Genomic DNA, 27,670 nt, shown 5'->3' with positions numbered 1-27,670 from the left:
AATCAATATATTGTTATTAGTAGTTATAAAAAACATTACGTAATAATTTAATAATAAAAAAGTCATTATTATTATTAATAAATTCTACATATATACATACACAGACACAGAGAGGTTATGTCTGAATAAAAAGCTCAGTCTCTTTATGAATGTGTTTTCAGTGCATTCTCTAAAGTACTTGATTCACACTGCACTGAATGACATAACTACTCTCTTCTACACATTCATGTTGAGCCATTTCATTGCTCTATTTTTGCAAATATCTGGTTGAATGAACTAGTGTGACTGTATGAAGAACATCAAAAGAAATGGTGCATGAATGGATCAGAAAGTGAGAATGTGTGTAAACACTTTACCCTCCTGGTAGGCTCCATCTGCCATCACCAAATGTAGGATTTTAGGATACAAGTGTTGGTGCTCAGTCCCCAAAATGCTTTGCACCATGCTGGAGCCCATTGCAATGTTCTCGTCTTCATCCTCATGAATTGCCTAAATAAACAAACAAAATACAAATAACAATCTGGATATGCTGGATAAAGTCAAGCAAACCAATTAAAGGTACAGTGCCAGATGTAACCAAATTCTAAAAGGCATAATTTACCCAAAGATTAAAGATTCATCCATCATTTACTCATCTGATGTTACAAACCTACATGACTGACGTTCTTCTATGTAACACAAAATAAAATTGGACAAGATATACTAGACAAAAAACAAACAAAATAAAAACTCAGAAAGTCAAAGGGTTTTGAAACTTTTGGTCACTAGCATTACCCAAAATAGCGTGTGTTCCACAATATAAATTAAGGATTCAAATGACATGAAGGTGAGCAAATAAAAGAAATATTTCCAACTGAACTATTCCTTTAAGTTAGCAATAGTGAAGTCATTAACTCTCCAGGGTTTCATAAACTGGGTTTTTTTGTAACCGACAGCAAAACATTACAGCAGTTTACTTCCAGTGCAACAAACTATATAAAAAGCATAATAAGGCAGCACATTTAACATTCTTAAAGGTTAAGGGTAACATCTGTATCTAATTCACAGAATGAACCCGACAGCTAAAAACAAAAATTTATGAGTGTCCTCATCTAAGAAGTACATAGCTGCATTGTTATTGGTGGTGTTTGACCACTAAAGACCTCTTAGTTATGCAGTATTTCCGCAATGCATTCACCCGGGCGCAAAACCACTGAATCTCACTGGAGACATGGTGAGAGTTGACATTTAATGCAAAACTGAGGAACTCATACCTTGATTTTGTTGTAGGCTTGAATGAAGTTCTCAAAGCCCATGGCCTGCTCTAGATGGAATCGCAGCTCCTCCAGACGACTGAAGATACTGTCCTGTTGCTCAAGGTCTTCGTCGTCCTCTTCCTCGCTGTCATCTGCATTCATACAATGCACAGAGATTAAGATGCATCTATCAAAGTTCACGCAGTGAGAGTACAATTGTTTAGCTGTGTGTGTGGATGGTGTCTATATTTGAGCAATTTAGCTTACCTGTTGTTTCTGTATGAATATGATAAGCTATTGTGCTGCAAGTGTTTGTTGAACTGCTCTAGAAGATGCAGATAGCAATTGTTAGCTATGCTGTTGTGCTATTTTAGCGCAAGTGGCTTGAAGCTGTTAGCCTAGTTAACAGATCAACTGCTGAACTATGTTAACGATTACAGTAAGCTGATGTGGCTAGCTGCTGAGCTGTGCTAACCGAAGTGGTTAGCTGCTAAGCTAATGTAGTTAGTTTTTTGTTTGTGCTAATGGATTTGGTTAGCTTTTAAGCTGTGCTAACAGATGTGGTTAAATGTTGTGCTGTGTTAGCTGTTGTTTTGGCATATGTGTTTAGCTTTTCGCTGTGTTAGCAGATGTGGTTAGCTGTTGTGCAGTGCTTACAGAAGAGTTTAGCTGTTGCACTATGTTAGCAGTTATGGTAAGCTGTTGTGCTGTGTTGAAAAATACAGAAAGATGGTGCTTTGTGTACAAGGATGTATTTGTGGCTTTTTTGAAAATAGGTTCATTTTCCAACTTGCCTATAGTTAAACAGTTGTGTTTTACCATTTTCGAATCCATTTAGCCAATCTCTGGGTTTGGCGATAATACTTTTAGCTGCAGCTTATTATAGGTGATTGAATCTAATTAGACCATGAGCATCTAGCTCAAAAATGAACAAAGAGTTTCGATATTTAAAACTTGACTCCTCTGTAATAAAACTTGACATTGTGTAGTAGAACAGACAGAAAATGAATAACGATAGTTATCGCAATATATTTGTCCTTGATAAAACGATATGAAAAGTTTAATAAATGTTCGATATAATGTTTTTGCGGCAATAGCGTAACAAAACTGCAACTCATTTGAATTATTGTGCCACACGGACCATTTATCTGCTTGGATCAAAGTGCAAAGTGCCGCGTGGCGTGAGCTCACTAGAGCAAAAGAGTTTACTCGGTCACACGAGCACTAAACAGTGCTGTGAAATCCAGTGCAAAGCGCTTGCATTCAGAGAAGAACACACACGACTGTGATTTAAACTAGTTTAAAGGCAAACAGGAGAAACGCTGTGTGCAAAGAGGCAGCGAGAATCTACACATTTCACATCTACGCGTTGCCATCATTTACCATGGATTTACTGTAGTAACACTATCTGCACCATGTTATTGTGGCAGAAATTTGGGATATTCACATAAAATTTTATTACAGGAGTAATGGTATATAATTATAGTGCATATACTTGTGATTAACCCATTTCAAGTGTGCGTTTGTACTGAATTTAGACATCTGTTTTTCATACAAATATTACTACCTAAAAACCATATAGTTATATTTTTACCATGGTATTGAGGTGTTATGAGTGTGGTTTGAACTGTCTTTAACATTATTTAAAATGTATGCCACTATGGGAGACAAATGCTTAAAAAAAACAAAAACAAACAAACAAACAAAAAAAAAAAAAAAGATTGATTCTTGGTCAGAATGAATTTAATATAGAACTGAGGTTGTTACACTTTTTACAGATGTTACTGATTTTAAAAATGAACATTTATTTATGCATCCTATCTCAAGCTACTATCAAATGTGGATTTCTAAGAGAAAAAAGTAATATTATTATTAATATTATCAGGCAATTTTATTTTTATATTTCTAGTTATACATTTAATTTTGTTAAGGAAAAGTAAATGGACTAAAATTTTGTCTTTAAACTTTAAAAAGAAATAAAGATTTGATTATTATCTATATCGACTGATATGAATTATTGTGATAAAATTTTTGGCCATATCGCCCAATCCTAATCACTGCAGAGATTCAATGATCTATGCTAAGCTACAGCTAAAAGTGCTCTGCCAGACCCGGAGTAATGCTGCATTTGTGGATGCAGTTGTTCTTTCCTGTTTTTGGGAATGCGTTCAGCCTTTGTGCTCTGTTTGTAGATATGGTTAGTATCTGCAGCTGTTTATGGATGCAGTTGTGATTGCATTACCAGACTGCCACTCCTCATTGAGCTGGCCTTCACTACTGTTCTGCTCTTCATCCTCTTCAACCTCCATTCCGTTGGTAACTGGACCTCCTGGCTCTTCTTCACCATGGCTAACATCATCCTCCTCCTCAGCCATTCCATTAAAACACTCCTCCTCTGGACTGTGTTTGTCAACACCAGCACTAGCCAACCTATCAAGGCCAGCTGGCTCTTCATCAGCTGGACTACTGTTGGATCCACCACCATCCTCGTCCTCTTCTTCGTCATCTTCATCATCACTGCGCTGCTCATGAAGAAGCCTCTCCATAGAAGCTCTGAGCTCCCTCAAATCATCATCCTCATACACACTGAAAAAGATATAGATAAGTAAAAGTAAGTAAAAAAAGCGTGTGTGCGCAAGTGTGTGTGTGTGCCAGTTGTGTATGTCTTACTCTTCAGATTCAGACTGCTCATCTGCTTTATCCTCCAGATCTTCAATCTCCAGGTTGTTGTCAGGAGCGACTGCAACTTCAGGTTCTGCAGCATCAATGAATACTTTACTGAGGTCTGGTAAAGAGCACGTCCTCAGCATCTGACAGCAGACACACAAGTGATATTAAACATCACAGATCAGAAATATTTTAAGTTCTTTAAGCAAATTTTATACTTAATATACTCTAGTGCAAAACTCCCTCCTCAGTTTTCTCAGGCTATTTATGAAAATGAAGCTGCAAATATTTCTTATGTTATGTTGTCACAGCCATGAGCAAGTAAATGACAGGGCGCATAAAAAAATATTTTTGGTATCTAGAGGTGCAGGAAGTTTAGGAAACATTGTGCTGTGAGGTAGCACCGTGTCTCTGCATAGACAGAAGGATCCTAATGTTAGAAACAAGCATTGGAGTTTATTTTTAACAACATCCCTGATTATTTCAGTCTGACCTTCGCAGTTTGTGCAGCACATTTCACTGTGGATTGTTTTGTGAACCTGTCACAAATATATTGCAGGCTGTGCAAAGAGGTTGTCATTGAAGGATGAGGCAGAGCCAACTATATTGCACCTGACAGCAACCTTAAATAAGCACAGTTTTTCAGTTCATCTCAAGTGAAGAGGGTGTTTACACGGATGTCTTGGAGGCACAGTAACAAAAAACATCCCGTTTAAAGCTTAAGTGTAAAATGAAGTGCATAATGATTGTTATGAAATTAAAGTTATGATGTAACTAAATTAGCATCAGATTCTTTTAAGGGAAACTTAGTGAGAAATGGTTCAATCCATGGGTTGTTGATTGAAAGGAGGCAGATCTAAATGCACGTTTGCAGTCGATTGTAAGACATAGAAGAGGTTTAAGCCGATTAAATGATTGGAGAAGTCCAACAAACATCACCAGAAAGAAGTCTTATTTCACTGCAAGACTGGCATTATAAAATATAAACAGGATTAATTTCCATTTCACGCTGACTTTAGCACTAGTAAATCAATTTACATATTGTTCACTTTGCAAGGTAAGCTAGGATAGAAGAAAATATTGTAACGTGAGAAAAAAGTAACACTTATGAGCTTACAACTATTTTTGGTGAAAGACACCTTGACATTTTAATTGGACTATAAAAGTATAGAAAACGGCTCTTTAATCAATACGAATTGGAACAAGAAATGCGCAAGCACAATCTCTAAGCTTCCGTTAGAACTTATTCAGTCTGAATCGTGTGCAGGAATAAAACGACTTAGCTATTTAACACCCAGCAGGGACTTAAAATTGTCTCCACAGAGCTGAGGAGGGCTTTAATATCAGCGCAGTCATCCATCTCCACCACAGCCGTCGGTACAGAGACGCACTGTGTTCTCGCACTTGCACAGTGGAGAGGAGTGCTAAACTACTGATTAAACGGACTGACAGCCTGAGCTGAGAAAGACGCCATTTAGTGTGTGTGTGTGATCTGACTGTCCAGTTGTCCAGAGGGTTGGGTGCAAGCAAGCCAAAAGGCCAAATGTGTGGGCGTGTTTGTAAAAGTGTGGGTGTGGGTGTGAATGTTAATGTGCTTTTGTGAAGGCAAAGAAAAGTATTTGTGTATGTGCGCCTGTGGGGTGGGCGAAAAAGTACACAGGCCAGCGCAAAGTCCTTTGGTTTACTGGCACATCAAGGATGTGGAAGAATCGCATTAATAACGCTCCACTCAGGAGCTCAAACACACACACACACACACACACACATTCAGCAGTCCTTCCAGCACAGCAATGGCCTGAGGCACATCCACACTCATACATATGCCTATCCTCCTATGCAGACACCATTATGTGCACACAAACATACATTTCAGTCTGTAGAAAACAAATCACCCCAAACAAAAAATTCTGAGATGTACAAATCTGAGCTCCTCTATCATTCTATGTTAAGTGCTGCCATCTGTTTCTCCTGCTATATAGTGTCCTCTCTTTCTTTCTCCTGCTCTTTTTAGTGCTCTCTTCCTCTCTTGCCTTGTAGTGTAATCAGTATGATAAATGGCAGCAGTGGGGTCCTCCATTACTATGCTCTGTAATAGTCTTTTATCTTTCAATTAAGACAAACACACACCTGGATTTCTTCACTGTGTTGTTTTTGTAAACTATTAAAAATGAAAAAAAAAAACAATACACATAATGCTTTAGTCAATTAACTGAAATAATTTAGTTTGAAGTAAAAATACTTCAAAATAAATTGACAAAAAAACAATTAAATTAAAACTAAATAAAACTAAAAATTTAAGTCTCAAAATGTAGAAATAAAAGCAAACATTAATTAATAATATGTTAGTATAAATTATACTTCAATAATACTAATTCTTCTTAAGGTATAACTATGCATTTTTAAAGATTATTACAGGCCTTTGTAGTTTATCTTCTGGTATTTCTGATCTTACTCCAAACTGTTTGATTCATGGCTAATTACTGTGTCCCTTAAAGTCAGTCAGTTTTTCACACCACATATTCATGGACAACCACCCACCCACTATGCTCCACTCTCCAGGCTAAGGTCTCTTAACTTTCTTGAAACATCCTACATCCTGCCCCCATGACCCTTTTCCCAGGGTTGCATAAAAAGGGCTTGGGTAACCCTCAGGTCTCTTCTCCTCTCTTCAGGTTTCTTCTTTCTGCTCACAGAACAACTTGCTAGACAGTGTAATCAGTCAGGTTTTAAGAGCCAGTATTCACAGACTTGCTATCTGTCACTAAAATCCTGTGGCTGGTGGGAGATTGTCTGTCTTCATTTGGTTGGACTTATCTGAAGGATTCAACACTGATAACCACAAAACTGTCTCTCAATCCTGGGAATCACAGGAACGGTACTTTGCTGGTTTCAGCCCTACTTTAGAAGTAGGAGAGAGAAGTCAGGTCAGCTAACGAGCGGGGTACCTCAGGGTTCTGTTCTCTGAACCCTCTTCTTTATGAGACAACATCAACACAGATCTCGGCATGCCCAACAGACTTTTTTTTTTTTTTTATCCCAGACGAAAGAATACCAACTTTACCTTAACTCCTTTTTTCCTAGCTAGGAACCTGGGAATACTGCGATATTGTTTATGAATTTCAATTGGAAGTTCACAAACTTAAGAAGTTCACAAATCTTAAAGGGGGCTTTGAAGATCAAGCAAATCATACCCTTAATTATTAAGCATGCTACACCACTCCTTGTCAAGAAATTATCTGCCATGACCGGACAGTAATGTTTTTAGCTGGCCTTCCTGCTCAAAAGAAAAAATCTAAACTCTCTAAATGATCCAGAATGCAGCGGCACGTCTGGTCTTCAATGAACCCAAGAGAGCGGACAATACGCCCCTTTTTGTCTCACTCCATTGGCTGCCAGTTGCTGCCCTCATCAAGTTCAAGGCAGAGAAGCTTGTGCACAGAAAAGTCACTGGATCTGCACTCTTGTAACTACATTACACTTTGTAAATATACCTTTCCGCTTAATATCTGTGCTTGCAATAAATCATTCACAGTGTCTCATCTGCATTTCTGTAGCAGTTAAGGCTGAAATACACTGAACAATCTTTTTTCAGATTTCAATGTGATGTTTGCCCTAGTTTGACTTTCTGGTTTTGATTCTATCCGGTTCAGAGGACATCAAACATGTTTGATATTTGAGCAGATATTACAACACACATTGTTTACATTTATCAAGTGTTTCCTAGCAACAAGGTGCATATTTCTGTGTGGGTTTGTGCAGAAACTCTGGTAGTGTTTGATTCTCCAATGTTTACTGTATGATCAGTAATTACAAAGTTGGCAAGTGATGCATAGAGCTTTTTAAATCTGTTCGGATTCAAAAAGTCATGTAGTCTATTCCTGCCTTTAGCCTTTGAAGATCTAGCCAGAGTTTAGTGTCACTGATTTACAGTCTAACATGCAAGAGAAAGAAAACAAATATAGACTAACACTTGTTACAGTGAGGTTCCAGTGCTCACCTTAGGGTTGTTTGTGTCAAAGAGCCCAGTGGAGAGGCCAATGAGAAGTGCGTCACCATGTCTTTGAGAGCGCAGTGGGGAGACAGAGCGGGAACGTGAGGCGATGGAGGAAGAGTCTTCCAAGGAGGATTGAGCAGACAGCATAGTCAACGCTACTGTTCGTCTGTGAGCTGGACTACTGCTTAGCTTCACAAACAGAGACTCATCTGTAAAAAGCAGCAGCCAACAAAAGTGTTTTTTTTTTCCACAGTGAAGTTCCGTTCAAACTGGCATTCTTTATGCTTCTAAAGGATTAACATTGTAAGAAAGTAAATGAATTTTAAAGAGGATACAGGAGTGCTTTTGAAATGGCACATAATGAGACATGCTTGTGTGAGAGGAGATAAGGTTTCTTAGTATTGCATCGGAGACTACCTGCAGGTTCAGGGTGTTTCTCTTCTCTTTGTGTCTTTGTGCACTCTTCTTGTATTACTCTGCCCTCTGCTGGCCTAACATAAAAATAATAAGCAATGATTTAAAGTTTTCAGCGCAAGATTTTTTTTTTGTGATTTCTTCTTTTGTCAGACTGTTTAGGTGATAATATAGAAATATTTAAAACACAGTATTTTAAATGATAATTAGATTTTGGAAAATAAAATTGTATATTAAATTTTAACAGTGATACACATATTAATGCCAAAATTATAAATAAAAAATGCTTACGGAGACACTGGACTGTCATGTGTCCATGCTTGCATAACATCTGCTGGGGCGGCTTTGAGGTTTGCTGAGAGACTTCATCTAGAACTACTGACTCCATATCATCCACCACTGGAAGGACAGAAAAGGTTTGTTACAAACAGTAAAAAGTGCAAAAGGTCTCACTACCAATGAATTTCTACACATTTTGATCTTAAATAAGGTATCTGGCAAAGAGCACTGCATTCATTTTCAGCGCAACACTATTCTCACCCTCTGTCTCAATTTCTTCACACAGAGTCTTTTGGATCTCTTCTGTTGTTGGTGAGATTAGTTCCTGACTTTAACCTCTGCTGTGATTGGCACTGTCTCCTGACATGTCACTTCTTGTTTGGCAAGGCCAAAGGCAGGCTGGCATGGCTGAGGAAGAGGCACTTGTTTGGTTTCATGAGTGACATCTAAAGACTCTTCTAGATTAAGGCTTTCTGGAGGAAAAAAAAAGCAAACAGAAACTCGGGATTAACAGCAAGCTATTGTCGGTAAGACTGCACAGATCACACAGATGAAAAGACACTGATCAAAGACTCACCAGTCAGTGTGTGGTCACAGGTGCTGGCAGGATCTAGTTTCTCGGTAAAGGGCTGGAGCTCTGCCTCTTCCAACACCTTCAGAACCTCTGAGTCTGGACTCCGCCCCCAAGCCTTTCTTAGCCCCTCACCCTGCCAATCTTCCATGCAAATGACTTCACCTGCTGTTTTTTGGAAATAAGTTTAAAAACGATCCATGTTACTGCATAGAAATAAGCTACCCATTTTATTATATACATAGAAACAACATAATTTTGCTCTCCAGGCACAGAATGCTAGAAATCTAGCAAATAACCTAATGCCTTATTTGTTATTAATCCAGTTGCTATAGAGCGGCTGGAGTCCCAGAGCACGTAACAACACAACATCCATGGTTACAAAACAAAACACTCTCTAATACATAATCTATTCACTCTGGAAGTACTAAGGATGTGAATAATTACTTAGCTACTTTTATTCTGCATCTACTTGACTAGCAAAAACAAAAGTCAAATTATTGTAATGTGCACCATAGCCTGCTGTAGCCATCAATTTCTCACTGTAGCTCACCTAAATGTTGCCTTCATAACTGAACACACAATGAATATGTGATTCTGATGTAATGAGAGCTGATGGGTGTGTGCTTTTCAACGCTGCTATATTTTGATTCTTGTTGGCACAATCACTTCTCATTAGAGTCTTGCAAATGTGCTGCAAGAAACTTGGTCATTTGTCAGGTTGGTATCTGTGAATCTATGCAACATTTTCTTAGTAGGTTAAGGCAACAACCTCCACCTTTTATCAATTTGATAAAAAAAAAAAAGTCTTGCAAAACTGCAAATTACAGAATCCCAGGATGAGGATCTTTACCTGTAAGCTGAGCTGCTGTTGTAAGGCTAGTTTCTTCCAGAGTCTGCTGAGCCACAGACAGAGGAGGGGCACAATCAGTCTGCCACTTCTTCCTGTCTCCACCAGAGGGAGCATTCGTCTCTGGAGATGCCACCTGGGACACTGAGATGGAACAAGAGAAGGGAAAAAAAGAGAATGTGAATGGTGCTCGAATCGTATCTTTTATTACTGAACTACTATACACACACACACACACACACACACACACACACACACACACACACACACACATACAAAAATCTAATAAAATTAAGTCTTCCGATCTGACTGGTCTTTAGTAATTTAAATGCCATAAATGCAGTTGTACCACATTTAAGATCATAAAATGTCTTAAATATATTAAATAGTATAATGAAGCCTTGATTAGCAATGCTAGAGGTCTTAAATGTGAGAATGGAAAAACAGGAATTGTGAGTTGTGTCATATTTAAGGTTTAAATAGTTAAATGTGATCACTTCACATTCCATTATGTTGACATATTTGTAAATAAAACCATAACCATAAAATAAAACATCTTTAGTACTGTACAGTACACCTAATGTTTAACTACATACAAGGAATCAGAGACAAATGATTTAGATTCTTTTAGATTGTATAGAATCTACTTAAGGTGCATTTGTCTTCAAACATCCCTATAAAATATATTCATGTTACACATGGTTTTACAGCAATAACAACATATTGTAACAGACTGTTGCGTTTATACCTGCCAGAGTTGCGCAGGTCTCCTCCAGAGTTTGTTCGGCTACAGACAATATGGGTGGAGCAACAGTTTCCCATTTCCTCCTATCACCAGCGGTAGGAGGTCTTTCTTCTGTGATAGCAGGCTGGATCTGTTGAGGAGTTGGGCATGGTGCCCTGCTGCAAGGTGTGTCATCTTTCACAGCATCTTGCCCAGTGGACTGGACCTTCTGATTAAGTCTGCGAAGAATCTCCTTCTTGTCACTCTAAAAAAAGCAAAACAACAACAACAACAACAAAAAAACGTTATAGTCAGACTCACATTATTCAATAAACTGCTCTCACCGATTAATGGTATTTCACACATCCAAATACACATTTCCCACCTGTACACCTGCTGTTTCCGCTTTAAGGGAGTCCTCTTTCATAGGAGAACTCTGTCCTGATGAAATCTACCAAAAAAGAAAATACGTAAGAACTGGATGGCCATTAAAACAAATACAGCAAAGGTGATTTATTAAATCAGTGTGGTGGGTGACTAACTGCGCCCACATCCTTCAGAGCAGCAGTCATGGAGATGGCTGGAGTGGTGGGTCTAGAGGAGGGTGTGGCTTTGGAAGCATCTTCCTGAGGGGTGGAGTCAGATGGCTGAGTGGCAGGGGCTGCAGGAGGTGGAGTTCCACCCACAGCTCCAACAGCAACCTTCACTCCTCGTGCAATGAGCTGCTTTGTCACAAAACAAAAGATATAATAAAATACATAAGAGACGGATGAGGAGAAACAAGGAAAGAAGAGAGCTTTGGAAAAAAAAAAAGATGACATACATGATCCTCCCAAGCTTTCTTCTCCCTCTCATATGCTTCTCTTCTCTTCTTTTCCAGCTGTTCTTTAATTACAGCAGCACGAGCCTTTGACTGGGCCTTGTATAAAAGCACAAATTCTTGATCATTGTTTTACTCAAATAACAGTCTGGTTGCTTTTGCATTCTGATACTAAAAGGTGACACTAATTCAGCCTTGATGAGCATAAGATACTTCTTTAAAAAAAAAAAAAAAAAAACCACCAACCTCAAACATTTAATTGTAGTATATAATTCCATTTTTGTTCCAAATTATTATGCTGACCATTTATTTAGAAAAAAAAACGTATATTAAAATGCAAAACCTTTAAAGCCTCGATTTTCTTCCTCCTGAGTACTGCCTCTTCACATGACTCCTGACTGTCTGAGCCGTCGCTGTCATACTGAGATAGACGGTCCAAATATAACAAATTAATACATTTAAAATTAAATTTAATGATGTGTAAAAGCACTAAAACTTATGCACATAAATTACAGTAAACATTAAAATATGTACAATGATGTAGTTGACAACACAAATGTCAAATGGGCCTATACTATACGTGAGCGCATATACCTTCTCTCCTCTGAGGCGAGCTTTGATCTGCTGGCGTTCATTGAAGTTCTGTAGTCGGATCTGTCGTAATCTCGCCAAGTACTCCTTAGAAAAACACAAAATCACATATCATTTCTCTTTTGTTCTCTTTCCACCATCTCCTTCCAACAAACATAAGAAGAGCGGCAAAGACACTTATTGTGTATATTAAATGCAAGTACATTGGAAGAGAAAAACAGTATTAAACATTTACACTGTATTATGGGAACAGCAAACTTAAAATTAAAACAGAATCAAAGCCATTCAATGATAAGAACCATAAAAAGAAGCAGTTAGTCTTCAGCTGGGATCCTGCAGACACACTGAATACTCTCAAAAACTGAAAAAATGATGAGGGACCCAAAACAAGGAGAGTTGAAGCAGAATAACAGAATAACACACAGACAAAAAAGATAAAAACAGCATTGGGGAATTTTGCCAGAATGTGGTATTGGATGAAATGGAAAACATTTTCAGTGTATTTCACAGCCACATTCAACAAACATACACTGTGCAGGTACTGGGCATCAGATGGTGCTGGTGAGCAGACGCACTAACATCAGGTAGGCATTTACAACTTAAAATAAGGAGCCGAACAATGAAGGGTTTAAGTGACTTGATGGATTGAGGAGTGTTGATTGGTCCCAGACAGGACTCCTACCTCCTCCTCTTTGTTGACTTGGGGTCTCCTGCATCGGGAGGAGTTTGTCCAGCTTGCAAAGATGGCGGCCAGGTTTTGCCGGGCCCCCTATTCACCCAATGGTTAATCCGATATTACAAAAGCCACATAATTAAATGTATTATCAGTTCTTCGACACCTTATTTCTATACATCTGTTATTAACTAAATGAAGAACGATCTGAATGTGAGCTTGTGGTTGATTGTAAAAAAGGGACAGGGTTTTGGCGAAGTAAACAACTGGAGATGTCCAGTATACCTCACCAGAGAGAAGTCTATCATTTTACCAAAAGGTCATGACATTTTTATTAACATTTCACAACAAGATGAATGTACAAAATAGAGGGTGTTTTTTTTCATACCATGTTGACCTGAAAATGATCTAGAGTGAAAATTTATTTGCTAGACATGCTAGACACCGTAAATAACATTTACTGAAACCAAAACATTAATTTAACCAGAAGAGGCCATGATAAAAAACGCGTACCAACTGTCCTTCTGCACGGACTTTATTCAGCATGGCTTCTTTTTTCCGCTGCAGAAACTCTTCCACCTGCTTAGCCCTCTCTGCCGCCAGCTGACCTCGAAACCTAGCGACCGAGATGAAAAAGTTGATCTTAGCTCTGCTTGGCAGATCGTCAGACTCAAGACAGACTGAATATCTGACCAATATTATTAATGAAGCACACAGCCGCCTGACCTGTTGGCATAGTCGTTCTTTGAAATCTGCTCATTTTGGAGACTTGCTTTACGGATTCTTTCCTAACACTATCCTTAACCGGGATGCAGGCATGACCATTCAGCGACCCGAGTCTGTAGCTGTGCTTTAAATGATAACAACATATGCACATTAAATGAAAAATTATTCTAAAAGACAGGAATGCAAAAGCACTTGGCACATTTTCTTTCACATCCATCGCATTCACCTGCCATTGTCCCCGAAGACTTGGCTCCTTCCCCAGCACCATCTTTAGGTGTAGGTTTGCATGGTTTTTCAGCTGCTGTGTGGACATGGTCATATGGAGCTCTGCTTGCAGCTAAAGCAGGAACAGGACCAGGAGTAGGGGTGGGGCCAGGCACAAGGGATGGGCCTATTCAGAGGAATGTGGTGCTCCAACACCACCACCACCACCACCTCCACCTCCATAAAACTATGCAAAAATATACGCTGAATGAGAAACCTTTATAATATCTGCAGCTTTTATTGACTAATCAGTAGCAGGCAAGGAAAACTATTGTACCTTTCGTTCAGGGCTGCTGCCTCCACTGGAACTGAGCACATGTCTCCAGCCCTGTTCCCGAGCCCGGTTTATCCGGTTCAGCTACAATATAAAAGGTCTGAGTTAAAAAGTTTGAATATAAACAAATGAAACCATACCAGTTTATTGTAAATGACCATTTGCAGAAGGGCACTGATCAGTTCACCTTTTCTCTCTCAAATCTCTTCATCTGAGCAGCTTTCAGCAACAACATCTACAGAGAGAAACACAATTACTCACTAACTCAATCAAAAGGCTTTTAAATGTCTACCCAAGAGACACATTACAAATAGCATCCATCCATTTAATGAAACTAGAACAGCCAACATTTACTGAACTTGATGTGAACTCATTCAATCACCAACACTGACAGGCACAAAACAAAATTAACATACAATGTAGTATGTAACTATGTATATATATCCTAATATTTCTCACTATTATAGATGCAGAAAACAGCTGCGCTGCATTTTCTCAGAATTCTTAAATGATCCAAGAGTACAAAAGACCATGATTTGAAATAATATGTATTGTTGTAAAATATGATTTAGGATAGTAAAAAAGCTTGTCACATGATGCTATGCCACAATGTCAACAACAGCTCACCTGTTCTCTTTGCTTCCTTTCCCTCTCCATCATCTCCATCCGTTTCTTCCTCACGCCTTCCTGAAACACAACATGACCAAGACATGATGCAAACAGTATTTCCAGTTACTTGTTTGCAATAGTAATCTCATGGAAAAATTTGTTTGTACAGCTTCATGTGGCAAAGAGAGGCAGGAGCAGTCCAACATCCATTTACAATCTTAAATGAGTATTTTTTCCTAAAATGGTTCAGTCATTGAAAAAAAAGCGGTTTAGCATCTTGCATCTGAGAAGATAGAGAAGCTGTAGACACATTTAGAATGAAGAATAGAGTGGTGAAAGGGTTTGTAAAGAGAGGGGTGGAAAAGGAAACAAAAATGTAGATGCCCACCATATGAATGACAGCAGTTGGAGAGAAGCAGAAGGACACCAACAAAAAGGAAGGGAAAGATAAGAAATGTTTCACTGAAGAAAAACAGAGATAATTGACTTATCATTCTTTGCAAAATAAATACATTATTTCTGAAAGCAGCTCAGATCTTTAACCACTAGAGTATACCGATAAATGGGACATATTAGTGGTATAAAGGGTAAACCTATATTTAAGGCTCACAGGGCAAAAGGTTTTGGTGGAGGACAGTGTCTATTTACACAGGGTTAAGAGGATTAAAAAGGAGGATGGGGATTGGGTGTTAGTAGAAGGTTCTGCAGATAGTGGGCACTCTCTTATGTACCTCATGCTTCCTCCTCTCCTCCTCCACTCGACTCACTCTCCTCTGAGCTGCTGCAGGAGGGGGAGCCTGGACAACACATGAGACCGAGGGGCGAGGATCAGAGGTCTCTCGCTCTCATTTATAGCACACAGTGGGACAACATCAACAAAAGTCTGAATTTACACAAGTGCCCTCTCAGTGTCCCTCCTATAATACTGAGTGATAGTGTATGGGCAAAACATAGGAGTGGATAAGCCAATGACATACATGGGGTCCTTATTTCCCATGGTTCTCACCTGCTTGAGTTTGACTGGTTTCTTTGCTGAATCCGGGACCTTTCTGATGGCGTCAGATGGTCTCCGGACTGTTAAAGGCACTCCATATTTGGCTGCTGGCTTTGTGATTTTCTGAGCTGGAGAGATGGGGATAGGGCCTGGCGCAGGGCGTTTGGCTGGGGGGTGAAGAGGAACGGAACAACTGAATTTCTGGTATGTGGACCTCAAAAGAACAATTTAAAGGGGTAGTTCAAAATTAAATTCTGTCATTAATTACTTGCCCTCATGCCATTCCAAACAAAGACCTTTGTTCATCTTAGATGTTCATCATCTATCTGAACAAATATCTTTGTTCAGATATTTTTATGAAATTGAAGAGCTATCAGAGGGCACAGACAGCAACACAACTGAAACGTAAATACATCAGTAAAACAGTCCATGTGACATCAGTGGCAGAACGTCAGTTTTGCGATGCTATGAGAAACCTATTTTTGAGAAAAGAAATGAAAATTAAAAATTTACTGAACCATTTTTCTCCCATAAGTTATGTCTTCTGCATTTTTGGAGATTAGTTAAGAATGTACAGTATTTGACGTAAAAACCACTGTTTAAAAGAAAAAAGTATTCTTGTAACGTTGCAAAACTGGAGTTGACCCAATGATGTCACATGGACTGTTTTGCCAATGTATTTACTACGTCTCTGGATCTGGGAACATTGCACTTGTGTTGCTGTCTATAGACGGTTAAATTTAATCAAAAAGGTCTTATGGGTTTGGAACGAAACAATTTTGATACTGGGGTGAACTAATCCTTTAACAATATACTCCAGGCACATCTCGATAAGTGACTACTGTAATTTTTCCCTAGCATAAAGATAACAGAATAGTCCAAATATACAACAACATTAAGAGAGGATAACAAATTTATTAGTTATTAATGTATGGTTTACCTGGTGCTCCCTGAGCCACACTCGTTTTAGGCTGATTAAGGTGAAGTGAGTGGCTGAATTCCTGAGCAATAATCTGCAACATACAAGGAAACATACTAAATAAACTAATTCTCCATCTCATGTAGGACTGGATCTGGAATCAGACCCGAGCGTTATATAACATCTGAGTCACAACACACAGACTGATACATCATCACACTGCCATTAAATGTCTGTTTGCATGCGTCACCTGAGGGCTGAGAAACCTGTGAATCCTGTGAGAAAGAAAAGGCTTGTCCAAAATGGCTGAGACGGACGGTCTCTCCCGGGGGTTGCGCTTGAACAGCTGGGCCAGGAGAGAGCGCAAGTCTTGGGAGTAATGCACGGAAACAGGAGGGTACGAACCACGGATGATTTTTAACACCAGGTTCTTCATGTTTCCGGCCTCAAACTGAGTGAAAGACATCACATAATTGCTTCTACTTACAACAAAAATGGTAATACCACCTTCACTTAAGTCATAATCACGTAAACCTACAACATCAAAAAAAAAAAACACTGAAAAAGAAATCTTTCAAGAGAGAATTTTCACAGGAAAGCATCTCTCCACACAGCTGATCATCAATTCTTAAGGCTGCTGCAGTTTCGCTTGCCTCTCCACTGAAAAATATTAGTCTCCTCAGAACATTCACGGTGTAAATAATGAAAGAAGGGAAGTGAGAGAGGAAGAGGGAGAGAGAATGAGACCTACATACAGAGACAACTTAAAAAGATACGAAAGAGGTAGTTCTGTTTTCAAAAACTCCCTTGCACGCAAAAGCTACTATTGAGAACATGAGGTACTTACTGCATGCTTAAGCGTGCACATTTCATACAGGACACATCCCAGGGCCCAGATATCACTAGGGTCGGACCAGACAGGACAACGAGAAAGAAAGAGAGAGAAGACAAAAAACAAAGCAGACAGACAGGGAGAAAGTGGGACAAATGGGTAAATTTTTGGGTGGCACATGTGGATTACTCACACGTGTGCACATGCAAACATGTATACACAAACAAACAGCATAGAAAATATAAAGTGATTTTAATATCAAACAACATGGCTTAGCACAATCCTTTTTTTGCAAGGGAGTACATTGAATCTAATGTTTAAATTACAAGCTTAAATTTCAAATCAATAAATGTGGTTTCAAAATCCAATTAATCACAGTCAGAATGTTCATATTATATTTCATCATTCAGGATGTGATGAAATTGTCAGAACTGAAAACCAAGTAAGATACTTGTAATCAGTAAGGATGTAGCAAATTGCAGTAAATATATTTGAAAAGTTGCGTCATTCATTATATTTTTCATTTATATTTGTCAGAATTATGGGAACAAAAATAAACATGGTTTTACAAAAAATATTAAGCAGCATAACTGCTTTAAATACAGATGTTTTTTTAAGCACAAAATCAGTTTAATGACTTCTGAAGGATCATGTGACACTGAAGAATGGAGTAAAATGGCTGCTGAGAATTAAGCTTTGCCATCAGAAGAATAAATTACATTTTAAAATATGTTCAAATAGAATGCAGTTTTTAATTTATAATGAATATTTAACAATAGAATTTGTTTTACTATATTTTTGACCAGATAAATGCAGATTTGGTGAGCTTAAAGGAATTCTTTAAAAAAAAAAAAAAAAGAAATATATATATATATATATAGTACCAAATTAAAACCAGTAATGTAATACAGCTGGACTAAAAACATCAAGACCGATCAAGTTTCAAACTGTCTGGGAACACATGACTTGGGATCAATATTTAGCTGCTGAGATCAGATAAACTCATATAAACTTACATCACCACTCTAATGATTCAGCAAACTGTACAAGAGTCACTGAAAGCTCTGTAGATTCTGTCCTGTCCATATACACCCCCGAGGCTCAGAACAGGAAGTACTTTACCTCTTGTTGTTGTATGGTTTATTTTCACATATCTCTGGTGACAGGTAGTAAGGTGTGCCGATACATGTCCTCGCCAACTCCACGGTGCTGCACACATAACCACATTATCTATGAAGGCCACTCTCACCACAGTCCTTAAGGCCTGTTGACACCAAGCACAATAGCGATAAACTATAAAGAGAACAATATTGTCTGTTTATTCTTAGCGGACACGCATCTGCCGCTTTAAATTCTCGAGCTTGTGATAAGAGGACGGATTCTGATTGGCTGTCAATGTTTATATCGTTCATCGTCTGGAAAAAAATTGTTCTGAAAATTATTCCAATATCTTTCTTTTTGATCGTTATCATTCTGGTGTGGATTCTGCTATTCATTAATATTAAAAATGTTATTTTTAGGACTATATCTTTATAGTTATATTTATCGAGCTTGGTGTGAATGGGCTCTTTATGCTGGTTTGAAATCCAATTGAATTTACTTGCCTATTCAAAACTCTAGCGATTCCAAAGTCACCCAGCTGAATGGTACCATCTTTGGTCAGAAAAATATTCTTGATAGAAAGCAAAAGTTATGCATGAGGTATATGTAAACCAGGTCAAAGTATATTATGCATTTTGCTGAATTTCCACAGAAACGGTGGTACCTGTGATTTGATGTCCCGGTGTAGGATTTTGCGGCCATGTACGTGTTTCAGAGCCAGGCAGATCTGCACAAACCAGTCAAGAATCTTCCAGAAAACAACAAACAGTGTTCAGTGCTTCAGACGATCAGCAAGATTATAATTGCAAAAAAAATATTTTGCTAACATTCAACAACTACGAATTTTTCATTTTGTTATGTTGTCAGGAAATTCTAAATGAACAATTATTATTTATTTAATGGTATATTTTTGTAGGAGTGAAAAAAAAAAACTTTAAAGCTTTGTTAATTTGCAGCCTGTTGTTGGTGCAGAGCTTAACTGAACATCTTTGTTCTGCTCCTCTTACCTGTTCCTCAGGGAACAGAGTCCTCTTTGATTATTGATCTTCTTAAACAGGTCTCCTCCCTCACAGTAGTCCATTACGATGTACAAACAACCACTCTCTGAAGAAAAAGAGAGATAAAAAAAAAGATTGTACTTCAATTAGGCGCTCGTCTGGGATTGGTACCCAGGACCTCTTGCACCCCAAGCTAGACCAACAGCAATGTTTCAAATACCAGCCTGGGTGGCTTCTTGAGGTTTACACAATAAAATTTATTTTAAGTAATAAAAAAAAAAAAAAAAATGATGGGTTTAACTGATCAAAAGTGACCGTAAACAGATCAGATATAATAAATACAGTAAATATAATCAGATTAAAAGTATTAGATTTCACTCTATATTTAAAATAGAATTGAGGTGACATAATCCTCTAATGCTAATATCATTAACATTCATATTCCACCCCAGTTTTATGTCATTAATTAGCCTGCCATCCGGATGTCAGAGATACCGCTGCTGCATGACATCATGTAGAGAAACTATCATTAGCTCAACGACATCCTCTCTATAATTACATTCAAGAGCTTGGAGCTCCTCCTTATCATGCAGACTGACTGATCTATCAACCAGACACAAGCTTTTAGAACAGAAACGCAGTGGGTCTGGTCTGTGCCGGAACTAATGTTCTCAGATTAATCAAGATCGGTCAACTAAAGACCAAAGACCTCGTAGACACCCGTTTGTCACGACTGCCAACATTATGGCAAAGCTGGGCAATGAAGCATCTTATTCCTATATCACTTAATACACATTTCAGAATATAGATGACTTTACGTATGAGCGGGCTTTACCTTCAAAGGATTCCTTGTACTGGACTATGTTTGGATGGCTCATGTTGGCCAGAACTGCCACCTCTTTACGCGATTCTTGCCTTTCTTTGTTCGACATCTGATGAACAAGTATATCACACCTCATCTTGTTAAAATAATTAGGTTTTTAATAGCAGAAACACTTATCAAAAGACATCTAATAGAAAGAAATTATCTCACCCTGGAGATGCCAATCTCCTTGATAACATATTGTCGGCTGTCTGTCCTTGATTTGACCAGGATGGCTTTCCCAAAGGATCCCTCCCCAATTTTCTTCAATCTCTCATATTTATCCATGTCTGTGCAAATGACTTCTCATGCTGAGGCAAAGGGAACAGAATACATAACATCAGGATCACTAGTAAAACAGTTGTAGCAACAAATATATATATATATATATATATATATATATATATATATATATATATATATATATATATATATATATATATATATATATATATATATAATTAAGTCTATCAAATGTATTGTGTGTTGTCACTGGAGCAACCAACTCCTTTATACGAGTGTCATTTTAAAAGTCACATTCAGCTGTCATCTATTCACAAAGCCAGCAGGAATTATTAAAACGCTCGAGCGGAGCACCTCCTGACGAGTGAAAGGTTAATATTTTTCCACACAGAATCCAGCTGCATGCTGGGAATCACTGTAACTGCCACCTGGCCTGGATGAGGTAAACATAGACATGCATTTTTCAGACAAGCTAGTAGGACACTAAAATAAAAACAAATAAAGCCTCAACGCAACAGAACATTGAACGAATGCAAAAACTGAGCCAAACTAAAAGCAAAAGCCAGACAGTGTACAAGAGCTTATGAATTAAATATGACATGTCAGGAGGAATTAACCACCACTCTTTAAAAGAGGAAAGAGGGGTATAAGAGGAGAGAGGCTAAAAGAGAAAAATCAGAGACAGAGAGGGACCTTAAGACAGCAATGAATTAAACTAAAAATCTGAAGAAAGCTCTGTTGTCCGATAATATTGAATTACAAATCTGCCAATACATAGAAACTTATAAGCTCTGCATTTAAACAGCAGACTATGGCTTGACTTACACTGCCGAACAAGATTTGTCATTTTGCTTTATCCGTATAAAATAAAAGCAGCATCACATGAACACTGAGCAGCAAAGTTTGAAAAGCATCAGCTGATGTCCAGTTTAGCTGGGCCTTGAACGGGTCTGCCCAAACTAATCATAACACGGTACTAAATGCTCGCTAATAAAAACCGCGAAAGAAATTAGCATTCTTATAGGCATCCCGCGAAATGACACTGACACGCACTTTAAAGCAGAGTTCTGCAATATATCGCACAACCGCGCTAATGAAACGAGTTCTTACCTTCTATATTCAGAATATTCAGCGAACATCGGCAGCATCAGTGTAGCTCACATGAAGATTTTCTGATTTGGGCGGTCTCGTGTGGGAAGACCGCGCACGCTGACTGAGAGAAGCAATTTGATTGGTCCGCGCGAATGTCGAGTCACAGTTGATAGGGTGAAAGACATGTCCGTCAAATCCAACAGCCGTTAGGTTTGTCTGTCAATGTTTGGTGCAAAATTCCCCCCTAGCAACCGTCACCGGTTGGTACACGGTCATGGAGCCACTACAGAGTCTGTGGCCAGTATCCGCTTTCATGGCCTTTAACTGATGGGCTTTTTGAAAATGAAAAGACAAAAGGATTAACTTCACTGCATTTGTGAAGTACAAAGCATGTTTTATTTATGTTAATAGAAAAAGTAAAAAGAACAAAAACCCATTTAAAAATTATATATATATATATATATATATATATATATATATATATATATATATATATATATATATATATATATATATATATATATATATATATACACATTTATTGCTGATATTTATGTCTGATATGTTTTTATATATGTATATGTATTTATCTTAGTATTTATAATAATTATTATATGATCTTATATTATAAATACTTGTTCCATTTTTTTATATATTATTTATATATTACTTAATGCTTTTATTAATTTTAAATATGTTAATATTTTACTCAATTGTCTAATTTGTCAGTATTTTAAGATTCTGTAAACTTATTTTATCACTGCATCACTGCAGGGCAAAAATCTCGAAGTCATCGATGTCTATATTATACAACTAATTTCCCGCTATCTGATTTAATCGCAATAGAATGCGTTACTTAGGCAATTCATTGACTAAATAAATACATAACAATGTGTTAGATCTTTGAGTTCATATTAATTTACCGGCGCGTTTGGCTCCGCCTATCGGACACCACGCGCAGTTCATTCAACATGGCGGCACCCGTTCTAACACAAGTTCACATTTAGCGACAACATCGAACGGTAGACCTATATTACCTATATTTAACACGAGTTCGGTATCTTGTCGTCTGAAATCCTAAATCCTGTACTGTTAAACTAACTATAATTGTGCAACGGATCTCTAAGGCATGTTGCTCATTGTCAGTGGCAATTGTAACTTTCGAGTAAACTAAATAATTTCTGCTCTGCAGTTTTCTTAATTACTTTAATGCTAGATATTGCCAGCAGTAATGTGGTACATCTAAGAATTTAGAACCTTTTAGAATGCCTCGGTAGTTACAAACTACAAATACACAGTGCACTATACTATACACTATATTAACATGTATTGGCACAGCAGTAATCAAATGTGAATCAAACATGCTTTGTTTCTTTATAAGCTACTTTTTTTTTCAGATGATACAGTACTGTTTTAAGTTGTACTTTCATCTTTGCTAATTCAATATCTGGCTGCTGTTCATTGTGTGCTGTGTTTTTTGTCTTTTAGGGCCGTGATGTCCAGACTGGCTGTAGTGTTTGGGGGTTCACGTGGCATTGGGCGAGCAGTTTCTCAGCTGTTAGCACAGAGGGGTCATAGGGTTGTGGTGTTGTCTAGGAATAAGGAGGCTGCACAGGTTACAGCTGAATCTCTCCCTGGAGGTGAATCAGTGAATCATTACGAATCAGTTACTTTGCATTGGTTCTCTGATGAAAACCTTTATCATAGGCCTTTATTACACACACACACACACACACACACACACACATACATATATACACACGCATATATATCGTTTTGTATAATCAACAGCACAGAGAAAAATATTGTGTTACCAGGATGGACAATGAATTAATTAATCTTAAATCATGTTCATATGGATGCTAGAATTCTGGAGTGTATATTTAATTTCAGAAAAGCATTTGGGTCTAAGCTGTGACGTCTCTAAAGAAGATGACGTTCAGAGAGCATTTGAGAGCATCAGTAAGACCTGTGGCTCAGTGGGATACCTGGTTAACGCAGCTGGCATCAACAGGTCAGGCAGTGATGCAGAAAATATCATACTGAATAAATATATCAGACCAACAAAAAAATTAAAAGAGCAGATAATGATAAACGGAATATATAAATATATATTGAATGTGTGTTCATTTTAAAGAGATGCCTTGTTATTGAGGAGTAAATCTGAAGACATGCTGTCTGTTCTTCACACCAACCTGCTGGGCTCAATGCTGACGTGCAGAGGAGCTCTACGGAGCATGCTCAGTCACGGAGGAGCGATTGTCAACATAGGTGAGTCTTATTTCTCTATGCCCCAATAACTTATGATCTTCTTATGTATTATTACAGTACGGTGTCGTGGAGTTCTTCCTGGAGAAAAGGGGAAAAGTCTTTTAAAGTTACTTTAATCACCACTAGATGGAGCTACAGATTTTAAATAGTCTTTCTCTGCATTGATGTGTTTCTTGCGCTTGTGAAACTTCAATGGAAGTTCTTCTTTTATTGCTCATTTTATGATATGCATTTTGTGCAGGAAAGGCATCTCAATTTAAATGCCATTTGGTGCATTTGCTAATATTTTTATGGCAAAAAAAAGATGCAATTCTAATAGCTTGGAATGTAAACATACGACAGATAATATTCAAAAAATGAAGTGTGGATGCTTCAGTCCAATACATGTTTTTTTTTTTGTTTCTAACATTAATACAAATTATTTTTATGCTACCAATTCATACAAATCATTCAAGGTTTCAAAAAGACATTTAGAATTAAATGAAAAGGCCTCTAATTTCTAAAAAAAATCAAGTATTAATCAGATGTCAGAGGGATCGTACTAGATCAAAGTGGCTTTTTTTTTTCCCAAAGTCATTTTGTTCATTTAGAGGCTTTAGAAAATTGCTTATCAAACACTGTATGATACAGCAGGGTTTATACTGTAGGTTTAATCCTGTTTCCTCAGGCTCCGTGGTGGGTGTGAAGGGTAACCCCGGGCAGTGTGTGTACAGTGCCAGTAAAGCCGGACTTGAAGGATTCACACGCTCACTGGCGAAAGAGGTTGCTACCCGGAATATACGAGTCAACTTGGTGGCTCCAGGTTTTGGCCTCTCTTTATCATTCTGCTGTTTCTTTTGCCTATTAATCTGCATATTAGCAGTCATCCGAGTAACAGGAAATTTTTTTCACTCTCAGGATTCATTCGGACAGACATGACTGCAGGAATGGAGAAGGAAGACGCGGTCAGAAGAATTCCACTGGGCCGTTTTGGGGAACCTGCAGAGGTGGCCCAAGCGGTCCTTTTCCTCCTGGAGTCTCCTTATATCACAGGACAGCTTCTGCTCGTGGATGGAGGGCTACAGCTGGCACTGTGATGAGCGAGCAAACTTCATATATTCGTTATGCTTGATAATAATGTACAGTCACAGTTTACAGACTGCTTTAAATCTTGATATTGTTGATCACCTCCTGATAGCTCTGTGGAGTCACACGTATCGTTGTGTAAGAGCGGTTTTGGCCCATCTGGGTTGGATTAAGGTTATTTTTAGTTCACTGGAGTTTTTAAGGATATGGCTCATGTTCCATACTCGGGATGACAGAGGTCAAAGGTCGACACGCGGAGGAGATGACTCGCTGTGTGATGTCATTTTAGCATTTAACATTACACTTACAGAACCCCTAATCTCATATAAAATTATTTTTAAAATTAAATGTATTAAATCCTGTCCTTTTCACCATCGTAAAAAATACAGATTACCAAGAAACGTTTTTGCCAAGAGCAACTGGACTCAACCCAGACTCAATTTCAGAGACGTTTATTTATTGTACTATTCATAAACCAGAAGAGAATAAAGGAGAACAGTCCGTATACAGGCACAGGTTGGCAACAGAAAATATTGCAAAGTAAGAACCTTCTAAAATCTGTATTTGTAGGATAAACAGCTGTGCAAGAAAAAAAAAACATATGCAAATCACAGGCGTATGCGTGTATACTGTTATGCTGTATTTTTTTGTATATATGTGGCAAATGAGTGAGATGAGGGCTAAACTATTTAAACTGAGTATTTGATACTCAACTGATCAAAGCTAGTATCATTATGAATGCGTTACGAAGGAATATGTTGGAGCCAATAAAATACAACTTATAAAAACAGCATCACATTTTTTGCACGTTTCTGTAATTCGAAACCTGAAAACCGAAGCCTACCTGTCAAAGCATTACCATCTCGTCATTCCATGCACCAACATCATTAAAATCAAGTATAAATCTCGGCTTCTTTCGCAATCAGCCCATCCTCCCCAAACATGCGTGCGTCGATTCCGTTTCCTTTACTTCCATCATAGGCATTCCTCATTACTCTCACTTCCATGGAAACACAACAAACTGTCCAAACCTGTCAGTCAGCCAAAACTTACAAAAATCTCATCACTCAAGTTAATGACATATCAGTCTCCGCTTTTCATCTCTCCTAAAAAAAACAAAACAAAAAAAAAGACAGGGTGGGAAGAGATCATTAAGGCCCGGCCTTGTGCGACATCTCTGGATTGGAGCCGAGATCCAGATGCGGCGTCTATCTATGGCAGTGTGCGTCTGATCAATATGCTGGATCTCAAGGACCCTGAAGCTCTAGGGACGATGAGGTCCATGGAGTTTTAGGGGTGTCCATCTTTCCTACATCCAGAGAACCCCAATCCCCAACCACCCCCCAAAAAAAGTCCTATTTCCTGTGAGGAAGACATTTCCTCCAGCGTTTCATAAATATATCTAAACTAAGGCATTATAACTAAATACATAAAAAGTGTTACATGTTGGCACCGTAGTAACATGCACAGCTAGATGCTAGTTATTTGAATAGATTTTTTTTTATTATTTTTATTTTAAAATTAAATATTTCTTAGGCACTTGTGAAATCTAGAGATGAAAAACAAGGTGATCATCGGTATACTACCTCCTTCCTCAAAGCGTGCTGGTGTGTGTGTATGTATGTATGTGTGTGTGCGTGTGTGTGTGTGTGTGTTAAGTGCGCCAGCGAACCATCAAGTCTGTTTACAAGCAGGATATGACCTCACTTAAGCACCCACATCACTTCCCCTCAGAAAACAACTGAAGTAAAAGTAAAGCAAATGGTCCTCCCTTAGGCGGAGATGAAGTGATAATACCAAGAATCAAAATCTCGGAGGAAATGCTTAGCAGCTTCCTCCATCGCTATGCAAAGTCAAACGATCACTTTTTCATCCAACCCCAGCAAGAGGGTTTTGTAGGGAAGTGTTTGGGGATTATGGAGTATGCGGGATCAAGGGTTTGGGGTTCGAAGGTCAGATCCTCCGAGCTAGTCTCTACAGGTCGTCACTCTCCACTAGGGTGCCAGGAAGAAGGGGATTGGAGTCTGGGAAGAAGGCCGCCTTTACGTCCAGACCCCGTTCTGTCAGAGCGGCGTAGCGGCTCGTTGATGGACGCACCTTCTTGAGCTTGGGGGTGTGAGTCTGCTGCCACTGGGCTGAAGGAAGGAAAGGGAGAGGATGAAAATGGTTTCTCATTTTGAAGAATTTACAGGATGTAATATTAATGTCTAGATAATGACTGTAGTTCCTCAATCATGAAAACATATGGAGACTTTCCTGTATATCTTTGAATGTTTTATTTAGGTTACACAGTTGAAAAAGACTCAAATAAATGGTGTGTTTCTGTGTATGTATATGATAATTCCATTATAATAACAACAATAACAATAAATGATGCATAATTACATGCAAGTAGCCCCAAGCCAAACCCTACTCCTAAACATATATTAATATAACTCAGTAGCTACTTAAATGTATGCTTAAAATAGTTTTACCTTACATTTGTTTAATATTTTGAAAATATACACATTATGCACGTTATGTAATCAAAAATTGTGATTAATCATTTGGCAGCACTAGTTTTTTTTCCCCCATTTAGTTTAATGTTTGCCATCAGCTCATT

At 38.2% G+C, this 27,670-nt stretch overlaps 3 protein-coding genes across 11 annotated transcripts in view; 1 reads left to right on the top strand and 2 right to left on the bottom strand.

Annotated features, from left to right (window-relative positions):
• On the bottom strand, nt 1-21,834 carry LOC122325359 (serine/threonine-protein kinase Nek1-like). Its single transcript, XM_043220381.1, is given in 40 exon segments — nt 1-489; nt 1,254-1,387; nt 3,478-3,821; nt 3,906-4,045; nt 7,900-8,105; nt 8,314-8,387; nt 8,602-8,650; nt 8,653-8,709; nt 8,851-8,919; nt 8,922-9,062; nt 9,167-9,328; nt 10,014-10,154; nt 10,759-10,999; nt 11,120-11,185; nt 11,277-11,459; nt 11,558-11,653; nt 11,898-11,975; nt 12,149-12,232; nt 12,828-12,914; nt 13,332-13,434; nt 13,545-13,599; nt 13,602-13,657; nt 13,737-13,942; nt 13,945-13,995; nt 14,086-14,166; nt 14,270-14,317; nt 14,710-14,769; nt 15,423-15,488; nt 15,698-15,852; nt 16,626-16,698; nt 16,855-17,055; nt 17,452-17,506; nt 18,559-18,645; nt 19,041-19,108; nt 19,202-19,285; nt 19,545-19,564; nt 19,567-19,641; nt 20,371-20,467; nt 20,569-20,708; nt 21,751-21,834. Coding segments are annotated over 39 exon segments (4,275 nt in total). The 5' UTR covers nt 20,686-20,708; nt 21,751-21,834; the 3' UTR covers nt 1-324.
• Nucleotides 21,835-22,685: 851 nt separating this feature from the next.
• cbr4 (carbonyl reductase 4) lies at nt 22,686-25,861 on the top strand. Its single transcript, XM_043219029.1, has 6 exons — nt 22,686-22,754; nt 23,221-23,372; nt 23,626-23,746; nt 23,870-24,003; nt 24,671-24,805; nt 24,901-25,861. Exons 2-6 carry the CDS (start codon nt 23,228-23,230, stop codon nt 25,077-25,079), a joined length of 714 nt encoding a protein of 237 aa, XP_043074964.1. The 5' UTR covers nt 22,686-22,754; nt 23,221-23,227; the 3' UTR covers nt 25,080-25,861.
• The window catches only part of palld (palladin, cytoskeletal associated protein), a 74,964-nt gene continuing 72,798 nt past the window's right edge, over nt 25,505-27,670 (bottom strand). For all 9 annotated transcript variants that reach the window (XM_043219010.1, XM_043219014.1, XM_043219015.1 and 6 more), the window contains one exon: nt 25,505-27,203. In XM_043219010.1, coding sequence (XP_043074945.1) covers nt 27,043-27,203 — 161 coding nt within the window. In that variant the 3' untranslated portion in view covers nt 25,505-27,042. The remainder of the gene's footprint in view (nt 27,204-27,670) is intronic.

The sequence above is a fragment of the Puntigrus tetrazona genome, chromosome 20 (assembly GCF_018831695.1).
Source record: "Puntigrus tetrazona isolate hp1 chromosome 20, ASM1883169v1, whole genome shotgun sequence".
Taxonomy (NCBI): Eukaryota; Metazoa; Chordata; class Actinopteri; order Cypriniformes; family Cyprinidae; genus Puntigrus; species Puntigrus tetrazona.
The sequence above is the reverse complement of the archived record's forward strand: the minus strand, read 5'-3'. Positions and strand labels throughout refer to the sequence as shown.